At 41.8% G+C, this 20,320-nt stretch overlaps 1 protein-coding gene across 6 annotated transcripts in view; it reads right to left on the bottom strand.

The window, feature by feature from the left end:
- RIMS1 (regulating synaptic membrane exocytosis 1) overlaps positions 1-20,320 on the bottom strand; it is a 717,876-nt gene that overhangs the window by 440,325 nt on the left and 257,231 nt on the right. For all 6 annotated transcript variants that reach the window (XM_019520475.1, XM_019520481.1, XM_019520477.1 and 3 more), the window contains exons 2-3: positions 14,015-14,228; positions 7,220-7,231 (exon numbers count right to left, since the gene is read on the bottom strand). In XM_019520475.1, the coding sequence (XP_019376020.1) occupies positions 7,220-7,231; positions 14,015-14,228 (226 nt within the window). The remainder of the gene's footprint in view (positions 1-7,219; positions 7,232-14,014; positions 14,229-20,320) is intronic.

Consider the following 20,320-nt stretch of genomic DNA (forward strand, 5'->3'; position numbering starts at 1 on the left):
GCAGCAGCAAGACCAGAAAAGTGGGAGTGACGTATTTTTTAATCTGTCAAACTTTAGTAGATCTCACACAGTTTGCAGTTTATAAAATAAATCAACAAAAGGACAGAATTTAATCCCAAGGATATTTAGCCTTTTGCTGAAGATTATTTTGTACATTAAAATGTTAAATAGGGACAGCACAAGAGCTGTTACTAAACGCTTTGTGGATCATGTGGATCATTCCACTTGTAAAACAATCACAGTAAAGAAGCTTTAACTATGATTTACACAACCTGCCAATCACAACCTAGTCTCAGTTCCCCACCCATCCTTAGGGTTCCACCATTTTACATGAATTACTTTATTGTCCACCCAGCTGTGCAAGGAAGGACTCCAGCCTCTGCCCATTCTCTGCCACCTATGCAGAAGGAGTAGCTGTCCCACACAGTCTGACTACTTTGTATATCTCCATGATGCCAATAGCCCAGAACAAGAAGGAAAATGGACACCTTAGTCAACATCACTATTTGGCAGAGGTAAATTGTGCAAATCACAATCCCAACCCAACCAAAACATGCAGAAGTAAATTAATAAGTCCAGAGATATGTTGTCATCCATGGAAATTATTATATACAGTGGAAGTTAAGAGCCCATAAGCAGCAAAAGAAAAAATACAAAGTATATTATGCCAAAGTGGATCAGAGAACAGGCTTTTTTATTACAACTTCTGAGGGCTTGTTTCTGCTAAGTAAAAATATATATATATTACACCTATTAATAAAGGCATTTAATAGCCTCTTAAATGCGTATTGTAAAAAATATAGTTGCATTAGTTGCATGTAGTTAGGGGGCTAAGTCATTACACTAAAAAACAGGATAACTTTGAATATTACTGCATGACAATAGACTGACAGTGAGCATCTTAAGCTTTATTCATGAAAAGAAAATTGCTAAAGGATAAAAAGATCACTCTCTCTCATAAGACTAAGATGCTTCCAAAGTCCTTTTAGCAAAGGGTACGTCCAAATATTACACCAAGATCAACCTAACGCTCCCCCTCACCCTGCCATTGCTTACTCTCTGGCTTCAGTCCAGCTCCAGCCTCACTCCAGCTCACGTACGTATCACACTGCATGTAACACATGGTTGTTTCAGCCCCAGCCTGGTCACACAGCAGCAGTTGCGGTGGTGACAATTCCAGCCGTGGCCCCGGCCCACTGTGTGGCCAAGCTGGGGCCAGATGAAAAGCATATTGCATGCCCCAGTCTGGAGCAGAGCTGGAGCCAAGTTGAAGGATAAGCGGCAGCAAGGAGTAGGCAGGGGACACAGAGGTAATAGGGGGCCAGGTGAGCAGTAGCATCAGTGGCAGAGGGAAAGACAACATGGGGGCAGAGGCTGCAGTGAGGGTAAAACAAGATGGGGGTAGCAGATGTGGTGGAGAAGACGGCAGTTGCTGCCACTCTGACTATGACCCCAAAACCTGCATCCCCATGCTATTACTGGCATTCAATATAAGTACTTATTTTCCCTCCTGGGTGTTTATCGCTTGATACATTTATAAGCAGCAATCATATTTATTTTCTGGCCCACACAGCCATGGCATCCAGCCACAGGGCTCCCCATATGTCAAGAAATTTGGTGGTGGGGGAACAGTGCCAAATAATAATTCCACCACTCCCCTGCTGCCAAATTCCTAAGCCCCACATGGCCAGGTCAGGCCTGTGCCACACACTCCCCTCCCATCCCCCACACTAATGTCAGGGCCAGGCCACTCCTCCTCTCTCTCCCCACCTCATGTGCTTGAGAGGGAACAGAGCCATTCCTCTTTCTCCTCTCCATCCCCTGCCATGGCATGACTGGATTAAGCCTCCATGCTGTCTGCCCCACATATTGCATCTGGCCTGCAGGTGGAACAGGTACTACCAATTCAGCCCATAGGACATAAAAGGTTTCATAGTTTCATAGTTAGTAGGGTCGGAAGGGACCTAAGCAGATCATCAAGTCTGACCCCCTGCCATGGCAGGAAAGAGTACTGACCCCCAAGGTAGGAGCCAGCACCACTTCGCTTGGAAGTTGGTTCCAGAACCTAGCTGTCCTGACAGTGAAGGCTGGGCTAACACTTTTCTAAGCTAACACTTGAACCCTCATTTATGGCAACTTGAAGGACATGTATGACAAGTAATGTAATTAAACTTTAGTGTTAATCTAAAAGGAAACAACAAGCCAATCTTAAGGAAACCTGTACTCAACTTAAATTCTCAGTCCCCTAGCGAATATTACACTTAAGATGCGATTAACCAGTTACTCACATTTTAAATAGTAACCAACCACATGTTCAGGCAAATGACAGTGCAATAAAACAGGGAGAAAGCCATACAGTTATTTCACACACAAAAAATGGGGCTGGTTCCCATCATACCTTAAATTACAGTCCAGAATCAGCTGACTCACATTCTGAGTTGGGAACACCAGCACCCACCTTATTACTTTCTGATTATGATCTCGGGTTACCCTTGCACCAGTAATAAAACACAATTGCCATCTGATTCCCAATCCCATAATAGTGCCTCCATACGTAGCATGGCAGGAATCACAGATCAAATTATATTGCATTTTTACACCAAACATCTGGTGGTGCCTCACTGAATAGAGAACATGGGACAAGGGCCAATCTGTAGATTAGACATGAATTTCGAGTATTTGAACATAAAAAGTAACCTGATTTTTCTGACATTGTTTTACATAAGTGATGCTAACTGTTGACCTGTTAAAGAAGACAGATTTGTTGGTAATATCTTCTCCTGGACAAGCTATATGATTGGGAGAGATGTTAGACAAGATTTGGACATTGTTTCCTCCTTTTCAGTCATGGAATTTAAAAGGGGAAAAATCTATTAGCCTTCAGAGACTAGGACTATTAAAAACTTGCACTGGAAAGCAACACTGATACATTTGCTGATTATACTCCTGACATAGTTTCATAGCTGGTAGGGTTGGAAGGGACCTGAGCAGATCATCAAGTCTGACCCCCTGCCATGGCAGGAAAAAGTACTGGGGTCAAATAACCCCAGCAAGGTGTTTATCTAGCCTCCTCTTAAAGACCCCTGGGTAGGAGCCAGCACCACTTCGCTTGGAAGTTGGTTCCAGATCCTAGCTGCCCTGACAGTGAAGTAGCACCTCCTGATGTCTACTCTGAATCCCCCCTCTGCCCGCCTGTGACCGTTATTTCTAGTCACTCCTGGAAGTGCTTGGGGGAACATCATCAAGTGCTTTCTTATATATAGTGCTGTCCTTTCTGTACATCAACTTGGATTAATCAAAGACATACTGATTTAGCAAAAGATCAGCACAAAGTGGGGAGCTCCTTCCCCACAGTATGAGGTATATTATTAAAACATAAAAGCTGAAAACTCCAAGATATCAATTCATCACTGTCCAGAGCACCAAGTACATCTTGCAGTGAAGTAAGCAACTATGGACTGAAGTTGTAGGAAATCATATGTTACAGTCACTAAAAAGCCTGAATAAAGTACACAGATGTGTATCTATTATAGACAGGTTATAACCTGATGCTTAGAAGAACAAGACCCCTAACAGCCATTTTATTTATTATGTAATTAACATGATAATAGCACAATAAAGTATAACATGCCACATATGCAACAATTTATCATGCTACCAAATGGCAAACCAGCCACAAAAATTTTACTCGTTAAATGGGCAACTTCTTTGTGGTTGGTTTGTATTATGCTTTCATTTGACTAAGTAGCATTTATGCTCTGCTCTCTCACCCCACTCCAAGAGGGATAAAGGTACCATGTTAGCCTGAAGCCAGCCAATAGCTAAGGCTGGGTGGCACCTTAGAGATTATCATCATCAATTGGCAGCCATCACTCTCAGGAGAGCATGGAGACTGTGCCTTAGGTGGGTTTCCGGGTATCACCACAGCTTCTTGAGTGGCTGAGGAGTCTGATGTGTGACAGGCAGACCCTTCAGCGAGTTGCACATACAGACTCAGTTGAGCTTGCACTGGCATGCCAAGTACTGTTTTGCCTTGCCTCCCTATGACACCTCCTCTCTAGGTTCAGAGGCAGGATAGAGAAGAGGCTTAGAGACTAACTCATTCAGAAAGGCATAAGTTTTGTAGGTAACAGCCTACTTTATCAGATACTACAAAAAAGAGGCTATCACCTACAAAAGCTTATGTCTTTCTGAACAAGTTAGTCTCTAAGGGTGCATATAGATGTACTAACTTTCTGACAGTTAAGCCAACTTAACTTTTTTAAGTCAACTTAACTGTCAGAGCATACACATGTATGTGGAGCAAAGCTGACTTAAATGCAGCGCAAGATAATACACCTCCGAGACTATCTTGAGTCATATTATTTAAGTCAACTCATCTCACAGGATTGCGGCCACCATGTCATAGTTTCATAGTTTCATAGATTTAGGGTCGGAAGGGACCTACTAGATCTTCTAGCCCAACCCCCTGCCAGGGCGGGAGAACAACAAAACCCCAAAACAAAAACGGGACTCAAATGAGTCCAGCCAGGTAGGCATCCAGCCTCTTCTTAAAGACCCCCAGGGTAGGGGCCAGCACCACTTCCCTTGGAAGCTGGTTCCAGCTCCTAGCTGCCCTAACTGTGAAGTAGTTTTTGCGGATGTCCAATCTATACCTCCTCTCCATCAACTTGTGCCCATTACTCCTTGTTATGCCAGCGGGCGCTAGGGGAAACAGCGTCTCCCCCAAACCCTTCTGGTCCCCCCTAGTGAGTTTATAGACGGTCACCAGGTCCCCCCTCAGCCTTCTCTTGTGGAGGCTGAATAGGTTCAGGTCCCGCAGTCTCTCACTGTAGGGTCTGCCCTGTTGTCCCTGGATCATGCGGGTGGCCCTCCTCTGGACCCTCTCCATGTTGTCCACATCCCTCTTGAAATGGGGCGCACAGAACTGGACACAATACTCCAGCTGTGGCCTGACCAGCGTCGCGTAGAGGGGGAGGATCACCTCCTTGGCTCTACTCGAGATGCACCTGTGGATGCACGACAAGGTCCGGTTAGCCCTGCCAACCATGACCTCGCATTGTCGGCCCATGTTCATCTTGGAGTCAATAATGACTCCAAGATCTCTTTCTGCCTCCGTGCTCTCAAGTAGGGAGTTCCCCATTGTGTAAGTGTGCTGCTGGTTCCTACTGCCCAAGTGCAGCACCCTGCACTTGTCCGTATTGAAACGCATCCTGTTCCTGTTAGCCCACCCCTGTAACCTATCCAGATCCTTCTGCAATCTCTCTCTCCCTGCTAGCGTGCTCACCTCCCCCCATATGTCACGGAGCTATATGTGTATTCTCCAATGTGGTCTAACTTAAGGCAACTTACTTAAGTCAGCTTATTTTAAGTTGACTTAGTATGTGTGTATGCAACCTAAGGTATTAACATGCCCTGCCTTTTCCATAGGGGAATGGGGGGTGGAAAAGAAGCTGGCTCCCTGAGTACCAGAGTTGTCAGTGAAGTTTTCAGGCTGCCATATCCCTGGCAGCAATGGGAACAGGACTGCCAGGGCAGCCTTTAAAGGTCCAGGGACTCCAGGATCCTGGGATTGGAGAGAAGTCCCCTAAGCCCAGGTTCAGCCTGCACAAGCAAGTTTAAAGACATTCTGGGCAACCCAGCATCAGGGGCCCAGTCTCCAATGCCAGGGTGTCCAATGTGCCCTTCAAAGGTCTGGGTGTGCAGGGAGCCTGGGACTGGGAAGGAGCTCCCCAGTCCCAGGTGTCCTGTGAGCCAGTAAGCTTAAAGGGTGGCCTGGGAAGCGTAGCACTGGAGAATTGCTCCACAGCACCAGCAGATGCATGATCGGATCTGAGAAATTTTATCCCAGATCACAAAAACTGCATGTCCTGCCATGTCAGTTCTTGAATGGCTGGCATGGCATGAAACACATTTTTGGGGGGATCCAAAATAAAATTCCTCAGATCCCATCATATGCTTACATTATTATCTGCCAGGGGCCCCAGTGATCAATTCTCAAGCTTAGAAGGCACCTTGCCAAAAATGCCCATGAAAATCAAAATCTCTATCTATACAATCTGCACTATATGTTAATCAATATCAAAGACACATGACACTCCACCCACAGCAATCTGGATATCCGTCATTAGGACCAATAGTGTAAACTAGTACAAACAGTAGCATCTATGCAGAGATGCTACAGAGAAGTGTTCTAAGTTTTATATAAGGTACAGCAATTTCAACATTAATATGTCTGTAGAAAACATGTAACATGTTTTGTCAGCTATTGCACAACACTGGTTTTAGGTTGTCCTAGGGTGCCATTTCTGTTATGGAATACTACCATTCCATGACACAGATGTGGCACTGCCACCTTCAAGTCAGGGGTAGGTAAATGGTTGGCTGAAATGCCTCTAACACTCTTCTCTTGAGGTGAGCCTAAATGGAGTTTGCTATCCATCTTTGCCCAATATATTTATGTATTCACCACCTAGAGTGACTTGTCAGAACTATGGGTATGTATAACATCTGCCTGGTTGGAACTAAGAAGGGATGCCTACTCCTTCTGCAATGTCACTGTTATAATGCTGAATGAACAACTAGATATTAAAACATGGTGTTTTTTCATAAGGTACACAGGAAACTCTGCTGAAACTTTCCATATTTAATTTGACCCTTAAACGGCTTTAGAACTCTTCAAAAACATACTTTATACGCATTGGAGTCCATATTTCCATCTGCTATATTTTCACCCCTGTATCACTTTCCAACATTAGCTCAGTGAAAGCATTTGAAATGTAAGATCAAAAGGCTGACTTCCCACATCCCTGAGTTTTTGCTGCAGCCAGAAGTAAGATGTAACAAACAACATAAATCAAATGAAAATATGTTTAAAATTAAACTAGATTTCCTGAAGATGGAAGAACCTCATATCTGAAAATCAAAAGCCGGATTGGGAATTACAGTCATTTTTACTGAAGGAAGTTCACTGTTATATTTAGCTGTATTTTAGCACACCCTGAACCTTTCTTGAACTTTCTACCTCTTTTGGATTTCCCACAATTTTAATGCATGTGGTTGATTATCCTAATTTCAGCAACTGCACACAAACTAAGAATGGGCTTTTATTACATGGGATCATTTTAAATTTTCAGTTCAATACTTAACATAAATATGTTTCACATTTAGTTAACTAACAACATTATTATAATAAATAATAAAAAGCATTGATTCTAACCACTTTGTCCTCCTTTGGGAAAGCATCCAAGGAAGCAGAATAAGGAGAAAAAAGAAATAGGAAGAGAAAAAGAAAAAGGGAGGCAAATATTAATAGGCAGATTTCAAAGAAAGGCAATTCTAGTAAGTGTCTATATAGAGCTGAAAACGTAAGAATTAAAAAAAAATAACATTTTTAAATAAAAAGATACTTATACTATTGCATATACAGAAAATATATATCCCAACATGGACCCACAGAAGTATAAGAGATGTTAGCAAAGAATGGAGAAGACACATGAAAGAATGGAAGCAATAGCAATTAATTTCTTTTTTCACAAGAATCAACTTCCAAGTGTTTCAAAGACATTTATCACGATAACTGCAGCTTCTGTTTCTTCCATCAAAAGCTATTTGTTTTCACAAATTTACAACTTAATATTGTCTCTTACAGAAATTTGTCTAATCATTACATAGGATAAGGTCCTAAAGCAGGCATGATATTTACGTTTCTTTTCTTTCTTTTGTAACAGGCCCAAATTGCCCATTTTGAAGTTTTAAGCAAGTGAAAAATTGGACTGTAAACCTGTACTATAAAAACAACTCCATCAGATAATACAGTTACAAGACTGTTATCCCTTGACCCAGTTACAAGCATGGGAAAATTCTGCCCATGAGTCAAGAGCTTTACTCTTGCTTCAGAACTGGGTTTTAGCCTAATTATCTGTCCCAATTATAACAAGGTCAAGTTAGGTACAAAAAAATTGTACCTGTATCACAACTGAGTCACGGAGGGGGAAAGAGAACTGTATAAACAGATTGCTTGAGTCAACTATTTTCCATATTAGATGTATCCTATTTCTCACATGCAGGTTAGTTTTCTAAACTGAATACTTGAAGAATCTTCTGAGGATTTTCTTTCCTCACTGTACCTTACTAATGCATTTCCTGGACTTAATTTAAATATCCATGAAGATTGTGCAAGCCAATGTACAAAATTAGGCACAACAGGAAAGCATTTTAGCATTATGAAAGTTCTAAGTTCTATCAAAGTAAATCAAATTCACCCATAACAAGACACGCCAAAAGTCATCTGGAGTGTTACATCAGGGACAAAATTTAGCCCAATTTTTGTACATGTGATGAAAAATATGGGATAAAAAATAACTAAAACATATACTAGCTCTTCTTGAGTACAGGAAAGCTGTGCTATACATACCATGATACCAAATATTACCTAAAATAGCACAGTAAACTAGGTTTTCCAAAAACTTGCTCTGGTGATACCATCTGCAGGTGATAAAATGAAATGCATCCAGTTACTTTTCAAAACTTCATATAGGTTTAATATTTTAAACTCTAGAACTATATTGATTTTTCAAAAAGTGTATTTAACTCCTGGTAAGGATACTAGGAGTCTTAATGGTGCATTAGGTAGTATTATGCATATTTCTGCCAAGTTATCACTCAATTTAGATAGTTCTGAAAAAGTCTACATGCATTTACAACAGTGCCAAAGGATGTATTTACATGTGCTCCAGGAGTGGTGAGAGGGGGACACTCTAATTAAAGTGGCTCTGATAGGTGCCTCTAATTAAAGCGTCCACAGTGTCTTGTGTATTCAGCATTCTGCACTTCAAAAGAGCAATGGGGGCCTTTAACTAAAGCTCATTCAATAGTTAAAGTGCCCTCCATCGCCATTTTGAAGTGCAGGGATGCTGAACATATGAGACGCAGAACCTGCTGGAGAGCGCTAATTAGCATGCTCCGGCAGACTCGATTAATTGATTAATCAAGTGTGCTGCAACGTGCTGTAATTACAGCGCATCGGAGTAGCATCCTCACATGTGTGCAGGCACCCAAAGACTCCAATGCCTTGAAACAGTATCTGGAAAGCCAGAATTGATCTCCTAATAGCTAACAAATCCATTAATAAAATGAAAATATAAGCACGTGCACACGTGTGTGTGTGTGTGTGCGTGTATGTGTGTGCGTGTGTGTGTGCGTGTGTGCGTGTACTGGAGCTAGCTCATAATCCAAAGTTTAGTACATGACAGTGGACTTCTATATAAGATTTCACACATCATGCATGACTATCATAGATGGGTACAAACTGTGCAGGAAGCACGGGCAGGGGAGAAGAGGAGGAGTTGCACTTTATGTAAAAGAGCCATAAGATTGATCAGAGCTTCAGCATGAAACTAGAGATAGGTCTGTTGAAAGTCTCTGGGTTAGAATCAAAGGGGAAAGCAACCAGGGTGATATCGTGATGAGGGGCCTGCTATAGACCACCAGACAGAAGAAAGTGGTGAAAGAGGCATTCTTCAAACAGCTACCAGAAGTTTCCTGATCAATCCCCCTGGCATCTGCTGGGAGGGCAAAACAGCAGTGCACAGGCAATCCAGGAAGTTTCTGGAAGGTGTTGTGGACAACTTCCCAGTGCAAGTGCTGAAGCGGCCAACTAGGGACTATGCTCTTCTTCACCTGCTGCTCACAAAACAGGGACAAATTGGTGGGGAATGTGGTAGTGGATGCAACTTGGAGAGCAGTGACAAGACAATAGAGTTCAGGATCCTGAGGAATGGAAGGATTGACAATCAGCAGAGTAAGGACCCAGGACTTCAGAAAAGCAGACTTCAACTTGCTCACAGAACTCATAGGGAGGATCCCCTAGGAAGCCAGTCTCAGGGGAAGAGGAGCCCAGGAGAGCTGGCTATACTTGAAAGAAGCCTTACTGAGAGTGCAGGAAAAAAGCATCATGATGTGCAGGAAGACTAGCAAGTATGGCAGAGGATCAGCTTGGCTTAGCAGGGTACTCTTCAGTAAGCTAAATCATAAAAAGGAAGCTTGTAAGTGGAAACCTGGACAAATAACTGGGAAGGAGTATAAAAGTATTACTCAGGCATGCAGGGATGAAGTCAGGAAGGCCAACACACAACTGGAGTTGCAGCTAGCCAAGGATGTGAAGGGTAACAAGAAGGGTTTCTACAAGTATGTCAGTAGCAAGAGGAGGATCAGGGAAAGCATGGGTCACTTACTGAATGGGGGAGGCAACCTTGAGACAGAGGATGCAGAAAAGGCTAGTGCTCAATGCCTTTTTTGCCTCAGTAAGGCAGGTAAGGTCAGCTACCAAACTACAACACCAGGCAGCATAGTTTGGGGAGGAAGTAAGCAGTCCACAGTAGTGAAAGAGCAGGTTAGGGACTACTTAGAAAAGCTGGACATGTACAAGTCCATGGGGCCAGATGGGATGCACCCAAGAGTGCTGAGGGAGTTGGCTGATGTGATTGCAGACACTGGCCATCATCTTTGAAAACTCATAGTGATCAGGAGAGGTCCTGGATGATTGGAAAAGGGCAAACATACTGCCCATATTTAAGAAAGGGGAAAAGGAGGATCCAGGGAACAACAGACCAGTCAGCCTCACCTCAGTCCCTGGAAAAATCACAGAGAAGATCCTCAAGAAATCCATTTCTAAGCACTTGGAGGAGGAGACGGTGATTAGGAACAGTCAGCATGGATTCACCAAGGCAATCATGCCTGACCAAGCCGATTGCCTTCTATGACAAAGTAACTGGTTCTGTGGATGCAGGGAGACCAGTGGATGGGTTTTACCTTGATTTTAGCAAGACTTTTGATACAGTCTCCAACAACATTCTCACAGACAAGCTAAGGAAGTATGGGCTGGATGAATGGACTGTAACATGGATAGAAAACTGGCTGGAGCTCAGAAGGTAGTAATCAATGGCTTGATGTCTAGTTGGCAGCTGGTATCACATGGAGTGCCCCCAGTTTTGTTTGAGGTCTTCATCAACGACCTGGAAAATGGCTTAAAGTGCACCCACAGCAAGTCTGCAGATGACATCAAGCTGAAGAGAGTTGTAGATATGCTGGAGGGCAGGGCCAGGATTCAGAGCGTAGAATCCTAGACAAATTGGAGGACTGGGCCAAAAGGAGTCTCACAAGGTTCAGCAAAGACAAGTGCAAAGTCCTGCACTTAGAACGGAACAGTCCCATGCACTAGTACAGGCTGGGGGCTGACTGGCTGGACAGCAGCTCTGCAGAAAAGGACCTGGAAGTTACAGTGGACAATAAGCTGAATATGAGCCAGCAGTGTGCCCTTGTTACCAAGAAGGCCAAGGCATACCGGGCTGCATTGGGAGCTGTGTTGCCAGTAGGTCAACAGAAGTGATTATTCCCCTCTATTGAGCACTGGTGAGGCCATATCTGGAGTACTGTGTTCAGTTTTGGGGCCCCCACTACAGAAGGGATGTGGACAAATTAGAGAGAATCCAGCAGACGGCAACAAAAATGGTGAAGGGGCTGGGGCACATGACTTACAAGGAAAGTCTGAGGGAACTGGGCTTATTGAGTCCAGAGGAGAAAAGACTGAGTGGGGATTTTATAGCATTCAACTACCTGAAGGTGGGTTCAAAAGAAGATGGAGCTAGACTGTTCTCAGTGGTGGCAGATGACAGAACAAGGAGCAATGGTCTCAAGTTGAAGCAAGGGAAGTTTAGGTTAGATATTTCTCTCTAGGAGGGTAGTAAAACACTGGAACAGGTTACCCAGAGAGGTGGTGGAATCTGCATCCTTTGAGGTTTTTAAGATCCAACTAGATAAAGCTTTAGGTAGGATGATCTAGGTGAGGATGGTCCTGCTTTGAGAAGGGGGTTGAACTAGATGACCTCCTGAGGTCCCTTGCAACCCTAATTTTCTATGATTCTATGCACAACTGAGGAGGGCAGCCACCTGCCATGGGATCAGAAGACTGCCAAGAGAAAGAGTAGATCCCTGAAGAGCCTTCAAGTTTGGGAACACTTAGGTGATTGGGAACACCCTCTAGCTAGGTTTATACGAACTACTAGTTGTTGTTAATGGGAATCTCACTTGCTTAACAGAAGGATTAAAAAACAATTCCAAAGCAACCCTGGCTAATTTACAGATACAGTTTTTAAAATGAAACTAACACACCTGGAGATGGATCCTATTTCACTTTATCACCTAAATGGCTGTTTCTCTGTTATATTAATACCATTTTTATCTCGTAGAAAAGCAGACTTTTGACCTGTGTACATACTGGGAAGAAACAAAATAAAGGAGGCAGAGGAGAATCCTCTCATGTTTTCATCCTGCTTTTGAACCTAGACACATGGGCAGGCAAGAGAGGGAGATATGGAGATCCAGAAAGAAGCCAGAGGGGATGTGGCTCAGTAACATGACTAATGCTCTAGATAGGAGGGAGCCCTGAGTTCTACTGTGGACCCTTGCTCTCACTGGGTGCATCTACACAAGAAGTTTACTGCACAATTGACTAATTAACTGCACTGTAAATGTCTCAGTGCCTACACATGCGTTTCTATTAGGGCATATGAAAAAATTCTGCAGCAGGTTAGGACTTGTGTCTATTGGGTGCTTCAGCGGGGGGGGTCCCTGCTGGTTAGTACCACAGTGAAGCACCTTGTGCCCCAGCCAGCCTGGGCAGCATCTACAAATGTGCTGCCACACATAGAAAAACTTCAGAGCAGGTTAGGACATGTTAAATACCTTAACTTGTAAATACAAATACTAATCTGTTGAAGAGTTCTTGTATGTGTAGCAACACATGTGTAGATGCTGGCCTGGCTGGCTGGGGCACAGGGTGCTTCAGCATGGGTCTAACCAGCCGCCAGCCCCCATGGTGAAGCATACTCATGCCCCAGCCAGCTGCTGTACAGCAGATGGAACCTATCGGAGCAGCCCTGGGCTTTAAAATAGCACACATGGGAGCAAAAAACTCCAGAACAATAAGCTCTGGAGTTTGTCTGTGCACATTAATTACATGTGTAGACGAGCTCAGAGGGCTGAAACTTCCCCAGTGTTCTCCAATGGCTGGAGACGCATATGGTTAGCACCTAACCTGCAGCATAGTGGTTAAAATACTGTCCTGGGAAGTAGGAGATGTAGGTTCAAACTACTGTAGGAGGATGGGGACCTAGAACCTGGTTCTTATGCTTCCTGGGCAAGTGCCCTGGGCACTAGACCATCAAGATAAAACACAGGAGGACCTTTCTCTGTGGTTTAATATCTGCCAGTCATGGATTTTTGCCTGGCTAACATTTCAGGACTTGAATGCATACCCAAGTAAGCTTACTGCAACTGGAATGCCCACCCAGCAAGAGCACATCCCTTCTAAGCATGCTCAGAAGTCATGTGGGCACATGCAAATCCATACTGCATCTGAAATAGAATCCCAAACTGTGCACACATGCCAAAAACAGCACTTACATGGTGGGGTAAATACCATTTGCATATATAAAGTGAAATAGGACCTTGGCCTCTGTGTTATTGGTGCGATTCAGAAAAGCTTACCTTTCTCTTCATCAAATTCTCTTTAAAAAGAGAAACATAAATAACCTTTATTAAAAGCTATAAAAATAGCTATTTTTGAAACAGCAGCTTAAACTTCTTTAGAGCTAATCAAAATGGCTCAATATGGAACATTTCACAAAAATCTAAGATGAAAATATAATTCACCATCCCAAGCAAAATGAGAATTTTACCTTCAAACTATAGCTCACTATAATCATGTGCTATATTCCTTTATGTTAACTAACTCATTTTAGAGCTCTAAACACCTTCATACTTTTGGAATATGTTATTTCTACTTATTAGCTACTCCAATTGAAACCCCACTTAAATAAAAGGGTCTGGGACATGATGAATGGATGAGATGGTCAAGTTAAGGCAGGAAATGCCATGTTTAAGTGACTGAAGAATTTGAACAACCTCCAGTTTGATTGTGTCAAAAAGATCCATTTAACACTGTATCACTTACGTTGTTTGATCGTAGAGAAACACGACCTCCACATCGGGCACAGAACTTGGTCCGACAGTAAGAGCATAAATGGCCACAACCATCTGCAAACTTTGTTTTAAGGCAAATTCCACATGTTGGTGCATCATCCTTATGCTCTCCCTGGTAGCGGCGGGCTTCTTCACCTATTTTTCTCACTTGTTCTTTATAGCTTTCAAATTGTTGATGCAATCTCCTACACAGAAGAGAAAACAGTTTGCATGAAGAACAAAATGAATTCTTTATTCCTTTTGATTTAACAGAAACTTACATGCTGAGCATGTTTATAATAATTAAAGTATACAATATCAAATACAAATTGAATTTGACAGTTTGTCGCTCCATCTCTACAGTTTGTCGCTCCGTCTCCACATAAAAAAAACAGAAGGGGAAACTAATTGATGTAGCTATTCAAATACTAATTATTTAAAAGATGGCAAGTCATTTGACCTTACTAGAACCTGATTAAAATATGCAATTAGAAGACTAAAAATGGTTGAATCATATATTAAAGACATGAAATCAGAGTTTAAAATATACTTATTTATAATCACCTCAGCAAATCTACTTTTTTTTAGCATAACTATTTTTATTTTTCTTGCAATGGCTACAGATTCAGTTTTCAGTATCTACTTAAGAAAAACTAACTGCTGTGGAACATAAAGGCCCATAAATTAAAAATTCCAACATCATTTTGCCGTCCTATTGTCCCTAAATGAAGACAAGTTTTTAAAGTGAAATCTACATACTTTGATACAGCACCCAGTATCAGTGTTCAATAAAATAGAAAATGCCTTCAATACTGATTGCAGAGATATGTGGGATAGTCTCTTGTCCGTTCCTTGCTCTTTATACCACTAGTTTCTTGCAGTTTAATTGCAGTATTTTTCTTTCACAATATGCAGAGAATTCCAATATAAATACTTAAGTTTATATGGTATTTTGATGTTAAGGGATTTAGAGGATAAAGCATTTTTAATTTAGATGGTAAGAAATGTGCAATATATGTCTGTATGCAAATGCAAGATTTGGCCAGTGATCAGCAATTAATTGATTACTTCCAATTTCATCTAGAATTTAGTTTTATTAAACTATTTTGTGTTTAAGATTTTTTTTCACAGCTATAACACTTTCGTGGCTCTTGTTTCCAACTCAGAGCCTTCCCCACTCACCCAAAGAAGTCATGGCATAACTGTATGCCTCAGGCTCCTCTTTTGTAAAATACACCCAATATAACTGCCTCAGCAAATCTGCATTGTTTTTAGCATTATTTTAGTTATTTTAAAATGGGGAAATTATACTGAATTCCTTTATATTGCTCTGAAAAAAATATTTGGATTTTTTTTTGAGAATGTACAGTCTCCTTTTATCTCAGTGAAATGTTGGCTCTGAAGTTTAATATGGTCATTTACATTTCAACACTTTTACCAATCAAATCATGCAAGAATGAAAATCTGAATGATCTATTCTGAATGGTGTTTTATTTTGCCATCATAAGTTGGCAAATTTTACTTGTGAGGGGATCTAGCATACTATTGCTGCTTATTTTTCCCCAATATGACTTCTGACTTCAAGTCTACTAAAATTACTGTGAAGGTCATAGATTTTATGAGTGAAACTACATGACAGAGAGCATTTTCAAAAGCTTACCACTTTTACATAGAAAACACATGCTCTTCCCACACAAAATGCTGAGATATCTTGCAATGTATTAAATTTGCATCTCCTTAGATGCCAGCACGCATCTCCTTAAAAACATATATAAAATTATATAGCTTATTAATAGAAGCAATAAATCTTGAGAACAATACACTATCTAAGTAGCTGTGCCTGTATTTGGAAGTCTTGATTATCCTCTTCATCTCCTCCTCCTGCTTCAAGCTAGCTATTTTCTTAGTTAGCTTTGAGAATTACACTGTTTAACTAATTTTATTTCAATCCTTGCCCGTTGTGGGAGCTCCACATTTGAATGCATTTCTCCTTCTTCCTCTGTTTCTCAGGATATAAATAGGAATCCTTCTTAACTAGTAAAAATTGGGTTAAACTTCCCCAAAATGTTATTTTTTGTTAAATAAAAGCTATTCTTAATAAATAGGTGTTAGAATCTGTCCAGGGCATATGCAAGAAGCAACGTTTATCTGATATCATTTACTGGATCAACTACATTATTGGGAGAGATGTTAGACAAGCTTCCAGACACTATGCCCTTCCTCAGGTTTGTACAAAGCTTCCTTGGTTTGCAGTTACTTCTGTTAACTTCCTTTTTTTTCCACAGGTTTACTGCCTTTTTCCCCTTTAAGTAACTATCTTCATGTAATATGACATGTCTACACGAGACACTTACTACACATTAGCCTAATAACACTGCAGTAACGTGTCATGGCAAACGCCATGCAAATAGCCTACTGCACAGAGTTATTAGCCTAATGTGCAGTAAGCATCACTAAATAACTTCACTGGTGCTACTGTGCTATAACTTTAGGTACTGCGCATTTAGTTAGCACTTTATTACAGAAGTACTAAGCTAACTGCTCAGCATCTAAGGCACATGAATGAATGTGTATATGAGCCCATAAAGGAGTTAAAAAGTCATTACTATACCCGGTATTCAACTAGGCTTTATATGCTTCTTTCCCAGGCCAGAGGAAGGGTACTTTGTACCTGAAAGCTTGTGTGACATCTTTCCCAAGTCCATAGTTGGTCCAATTAAATACATTAACCAAGAGGCCTTTGCTTTTCACATTTGTTTTAAATGCATGTCCCAAGTTTATAAATTGTTCATCCAATTACTAGAAGAATGAAGCTGGATTTCATGATTAAATATATATTCAGTGTTGGATGTAAATATTTTTGTTCATAACTGAGTAAATTATTTGTCTATTACATTAAAAAAGGACCTCGTAAGGACACTATTCTAAAAAACGACGCAGCAGCAATGAAAGGCAAAGTTAAAGGCTAAAGTTATCTCAATATCCTATTATCTTTCAGCGCAAGCTTATGTACTGGCTAAAGGAAAAACTTAACAATAACACCAAGACTCTCTTTGCTAAACTGTTTAAGTAATATTTGTAATGTCAGATTAGACAAGAGGAAAGTGGGTTAACAGAAACCAGCAAAATACAAAAAAACAATACTACTTCAAGCTGCATTACTGGATTCCACATTTGGTATATAGCTACTTTTATTAGACATTTAGGGCAGATTTTTATTTCACCTAGTGGATAACAGAGTGCACTTTTGAAATGAACTCTCTGTAGGTACAGGAGAAATTCTATTACTCACTCTGGGCATGTAAGTGCCTATTATAGGAATAAGGAATAGGATCATCCTCCCCAGATGAGCAGATATCTCCCTGTTCCTAACACAGAGGCACTTATGCACTCAGAGGCTGTGTCCACACAAGTGTGGAGGTTTGTTTCCCCATGGACAAGAAGCAGGGGCACACCTTGTGTTGCTGCTACTTGTCCCCGGGAAATACCTGTGCCACATGCCCTCTGGTGTACAGCAGGTTACCCTGGGTAGGGTAGGGGAGGTTGGGGCCAGCACAACAGCCTTACCTGGTGTCCTGGGGGCCTCAGGGAGTTGCAGCTGCAGTGATCCTGCCACTCAAAGCCTGGCCAGCAGCCAGTGTGGCTTCAGCAAGCCAGGCTCCGGTTTGGGGCAGTGCGCAAGTGCTCCCACATGTGCTGTTGCCGTATGTACTGTCCCATTTTATTTTTTAGTAGGTTTTTTTGACCCCGGGATCTCTTGGGGTTAACCCCCGCCCCCCACACTGCTACCACGCAGTGCAGGGAATACCTGAATGTGTGGCGCAGTAGAGAGGTCTTCGATGCCGCGTACTGCACAGCCGCGTTTGTCTGGACACGGCCAGAATGTGCATTTGAATCACTGCCACACAGTAGTCAGGAGCTACACTTTGAATGAAACATAATTTTACCCTTAGTATCATCTGTTCACTTATAGTTGTGAGTTCACAAAATTAAAAACATGAAGAAATAAGTTAAATAACCAGCTTTTAAAAATATTGAGCAGTCAAGATTGCCAGAGGTCAAATACTGTCAAAATATATGGTTTGTTAGGGATAACTATGTTCTCTTTGCTCACAATCTGACCTGCCTGTGCCAAGCTTTGGGTTCTACAGACATGTGGTAGAGGACTCATAGCAGCAAGCACTGTACCTGTGGTTTGGTCTACAGGCATTTTTCCTAGTTCATTTTCAATTAGGGATGTGAGCTCTGAATTAAATTGTTTGTAGACCTTTGTAGTTCATAAAGATTATTAACATGACAGTGTTCTTCCTTCTAACGTGGATAAAAAGAGTATACCTTGGTATCAAAGCAGAATTTAATTGAGAATTGATATTACCTCTGTGTAGCACAAGGTTATATGGGAAGACACTAATTTTTCACTCTTTTCAGACAAATAAAATAAGCGCTAACCTGATTATGTAAATATTGTGCACTATGGGTGAAAAACTACACTGTAATCTGTAACAGGAGTAGAACTACAAGGAGGGTTCCTCAACTGCCAGCTTCAGGAGCTGGCATAAAAAAATACATGGCTGCTATCACAAGGTAGAAGAGTTGGGGATGATGCTAACATCACGTTGTGCCCCAATCACTCAAGTTTTTTAATAAGCTAATTAATACTGTGCATGTCTCTGCTTGTTATATGGATCCCACTCCCACAGGTTTTCTTCAGCTCCCTCCTCTACTGTGGAGAGCTGTTGATTTGATGGGTGAACAACATTTAAAAAAAAATAAAAGGAAGTGGGGGGAAAATAGTGGTATTGACTCAAAATAAATATTTCTTATATAATATTTAGTATACAATTTTTTTTATCCAAAAATGTTTTTGTTTGCAAACTAATTTGTTTGCTCTCAAGTAGATTTTCAGAGATTTGTAATAAAAGCAAAGCAAATGAAAAGCCAAATGCACAGCAAAGCAGGAGGAGACGGTATGCTATTATCTAATAGTTCAATGGTTATAGCAATTTCCCAGGCTGTAGAAAACCTAGATTTAATTCCTCCTCAAATTCTGAGAGGATTTGACTCTGTTCTATCCCAGTGACTGCAGATGTAAATGATGTGGGTTTCAATTCCCTCACACAAGTTTACTACTGTGTGTGAGAGAATGGAAACCTTTCTCCATTCCCATGTGGAGAAAAGGTAACAGAAGGGCTGGGAAGCCCTTTTGGCTAAACAGGGAAATCACGGTCCTCTTAAGAAAAAAGAAAGAGGCTTATAAACAATGGAAGCTCGGGGCTGGCCCCAAGGAGGACTATTCCACAACAGCCTGCATTTGCAGGGAACAGATAAGGCAGGCCTAAAGTGGCGACCGAACTTAGATTAGCAACGGGAATCAAGGACAACAAGAAGTCCTTCTTTAGGTACATAGGGAACAGGAGGAAAACAAATGGGAGTGTGGGGCCATTGCTCAGCAACTCAGGAGAGCTGGTTACTGGCACCCAGGAGAAAGCTGAACTCCCGAATGACTACTTCACCTCAGTCTTTCACCAGACCAGGTACAGTAGAGGATCAGCACAGTAGGAATAATCGCCTTCCTACTATTACCGTATAATTGGTGTATGACCAGTTAATAAAATTAGACATATACAAATCAGCAGGACCAGGTGATCTTCATCCGAGAGTGCTGAAGGAGCTGACCAAAGTCATTGTGGAACCTCTGGTGAAACTCTTCCACAACTCATGGCGCCCTGGAAAAGTCCCTGAGGACTGGAAGAGGGCCAATGTTGTGTCCATTCACAAGAAGGGCAGGAGGGAGGACCCAGGTAACTACAGGCTAGTCAGCCCAACTTCCAAGTTGTACAGATTGAAACCAGATGAAGTTCAACACTGAGAAATATAAAGTGCTACACCTCGGGACGAGCAACCCCCAACACACCTACTGGCTTGGCAGCATCAAGCCGACTAGCATCATGAATGAAAAGGGACGTGAGGGTAATAATAGACCACAGTATGAATGAGCCGGCAGTGCAATGCTGTAGCCAGTAGGGCAAATAATACTCTGGCATGCATCAATCAATGCATCTCCAGCAAAGCCAAGGAGGTGATTCTTTCATTCTACTCAGCACTGGTGAAACCAGAGCTGGAGTACTGCATCCAGTTCTGGGCACCACACATTAATGAGGATGTCAACAAAATTAAGGAAGTCCAAAGAAGAGCCACCTGTATGATCAGAGTCTTACACAGCAAGCCATACAAGGAAAGGGCTGAGGGATCTAGGACTCTTGAGCCTGAGGAATAGAAGGCTGAGAGGGAACCTGGT

The sequence above is a fragment of the Gavialis gangeticus genome, unplaced genomic scaffold (assembly GCF_001723915.1).
Source record: "Gavialis gangeticus isolate Ggan-Ray unplaced genomic scaffold, GavGan_comp1, whole genome shotgun sequence".
NCBI lineage: Eukaryota > Metazoa > Chordata > Crocodylia > Gavialidae > Gavialis > Gavialis gangeticus.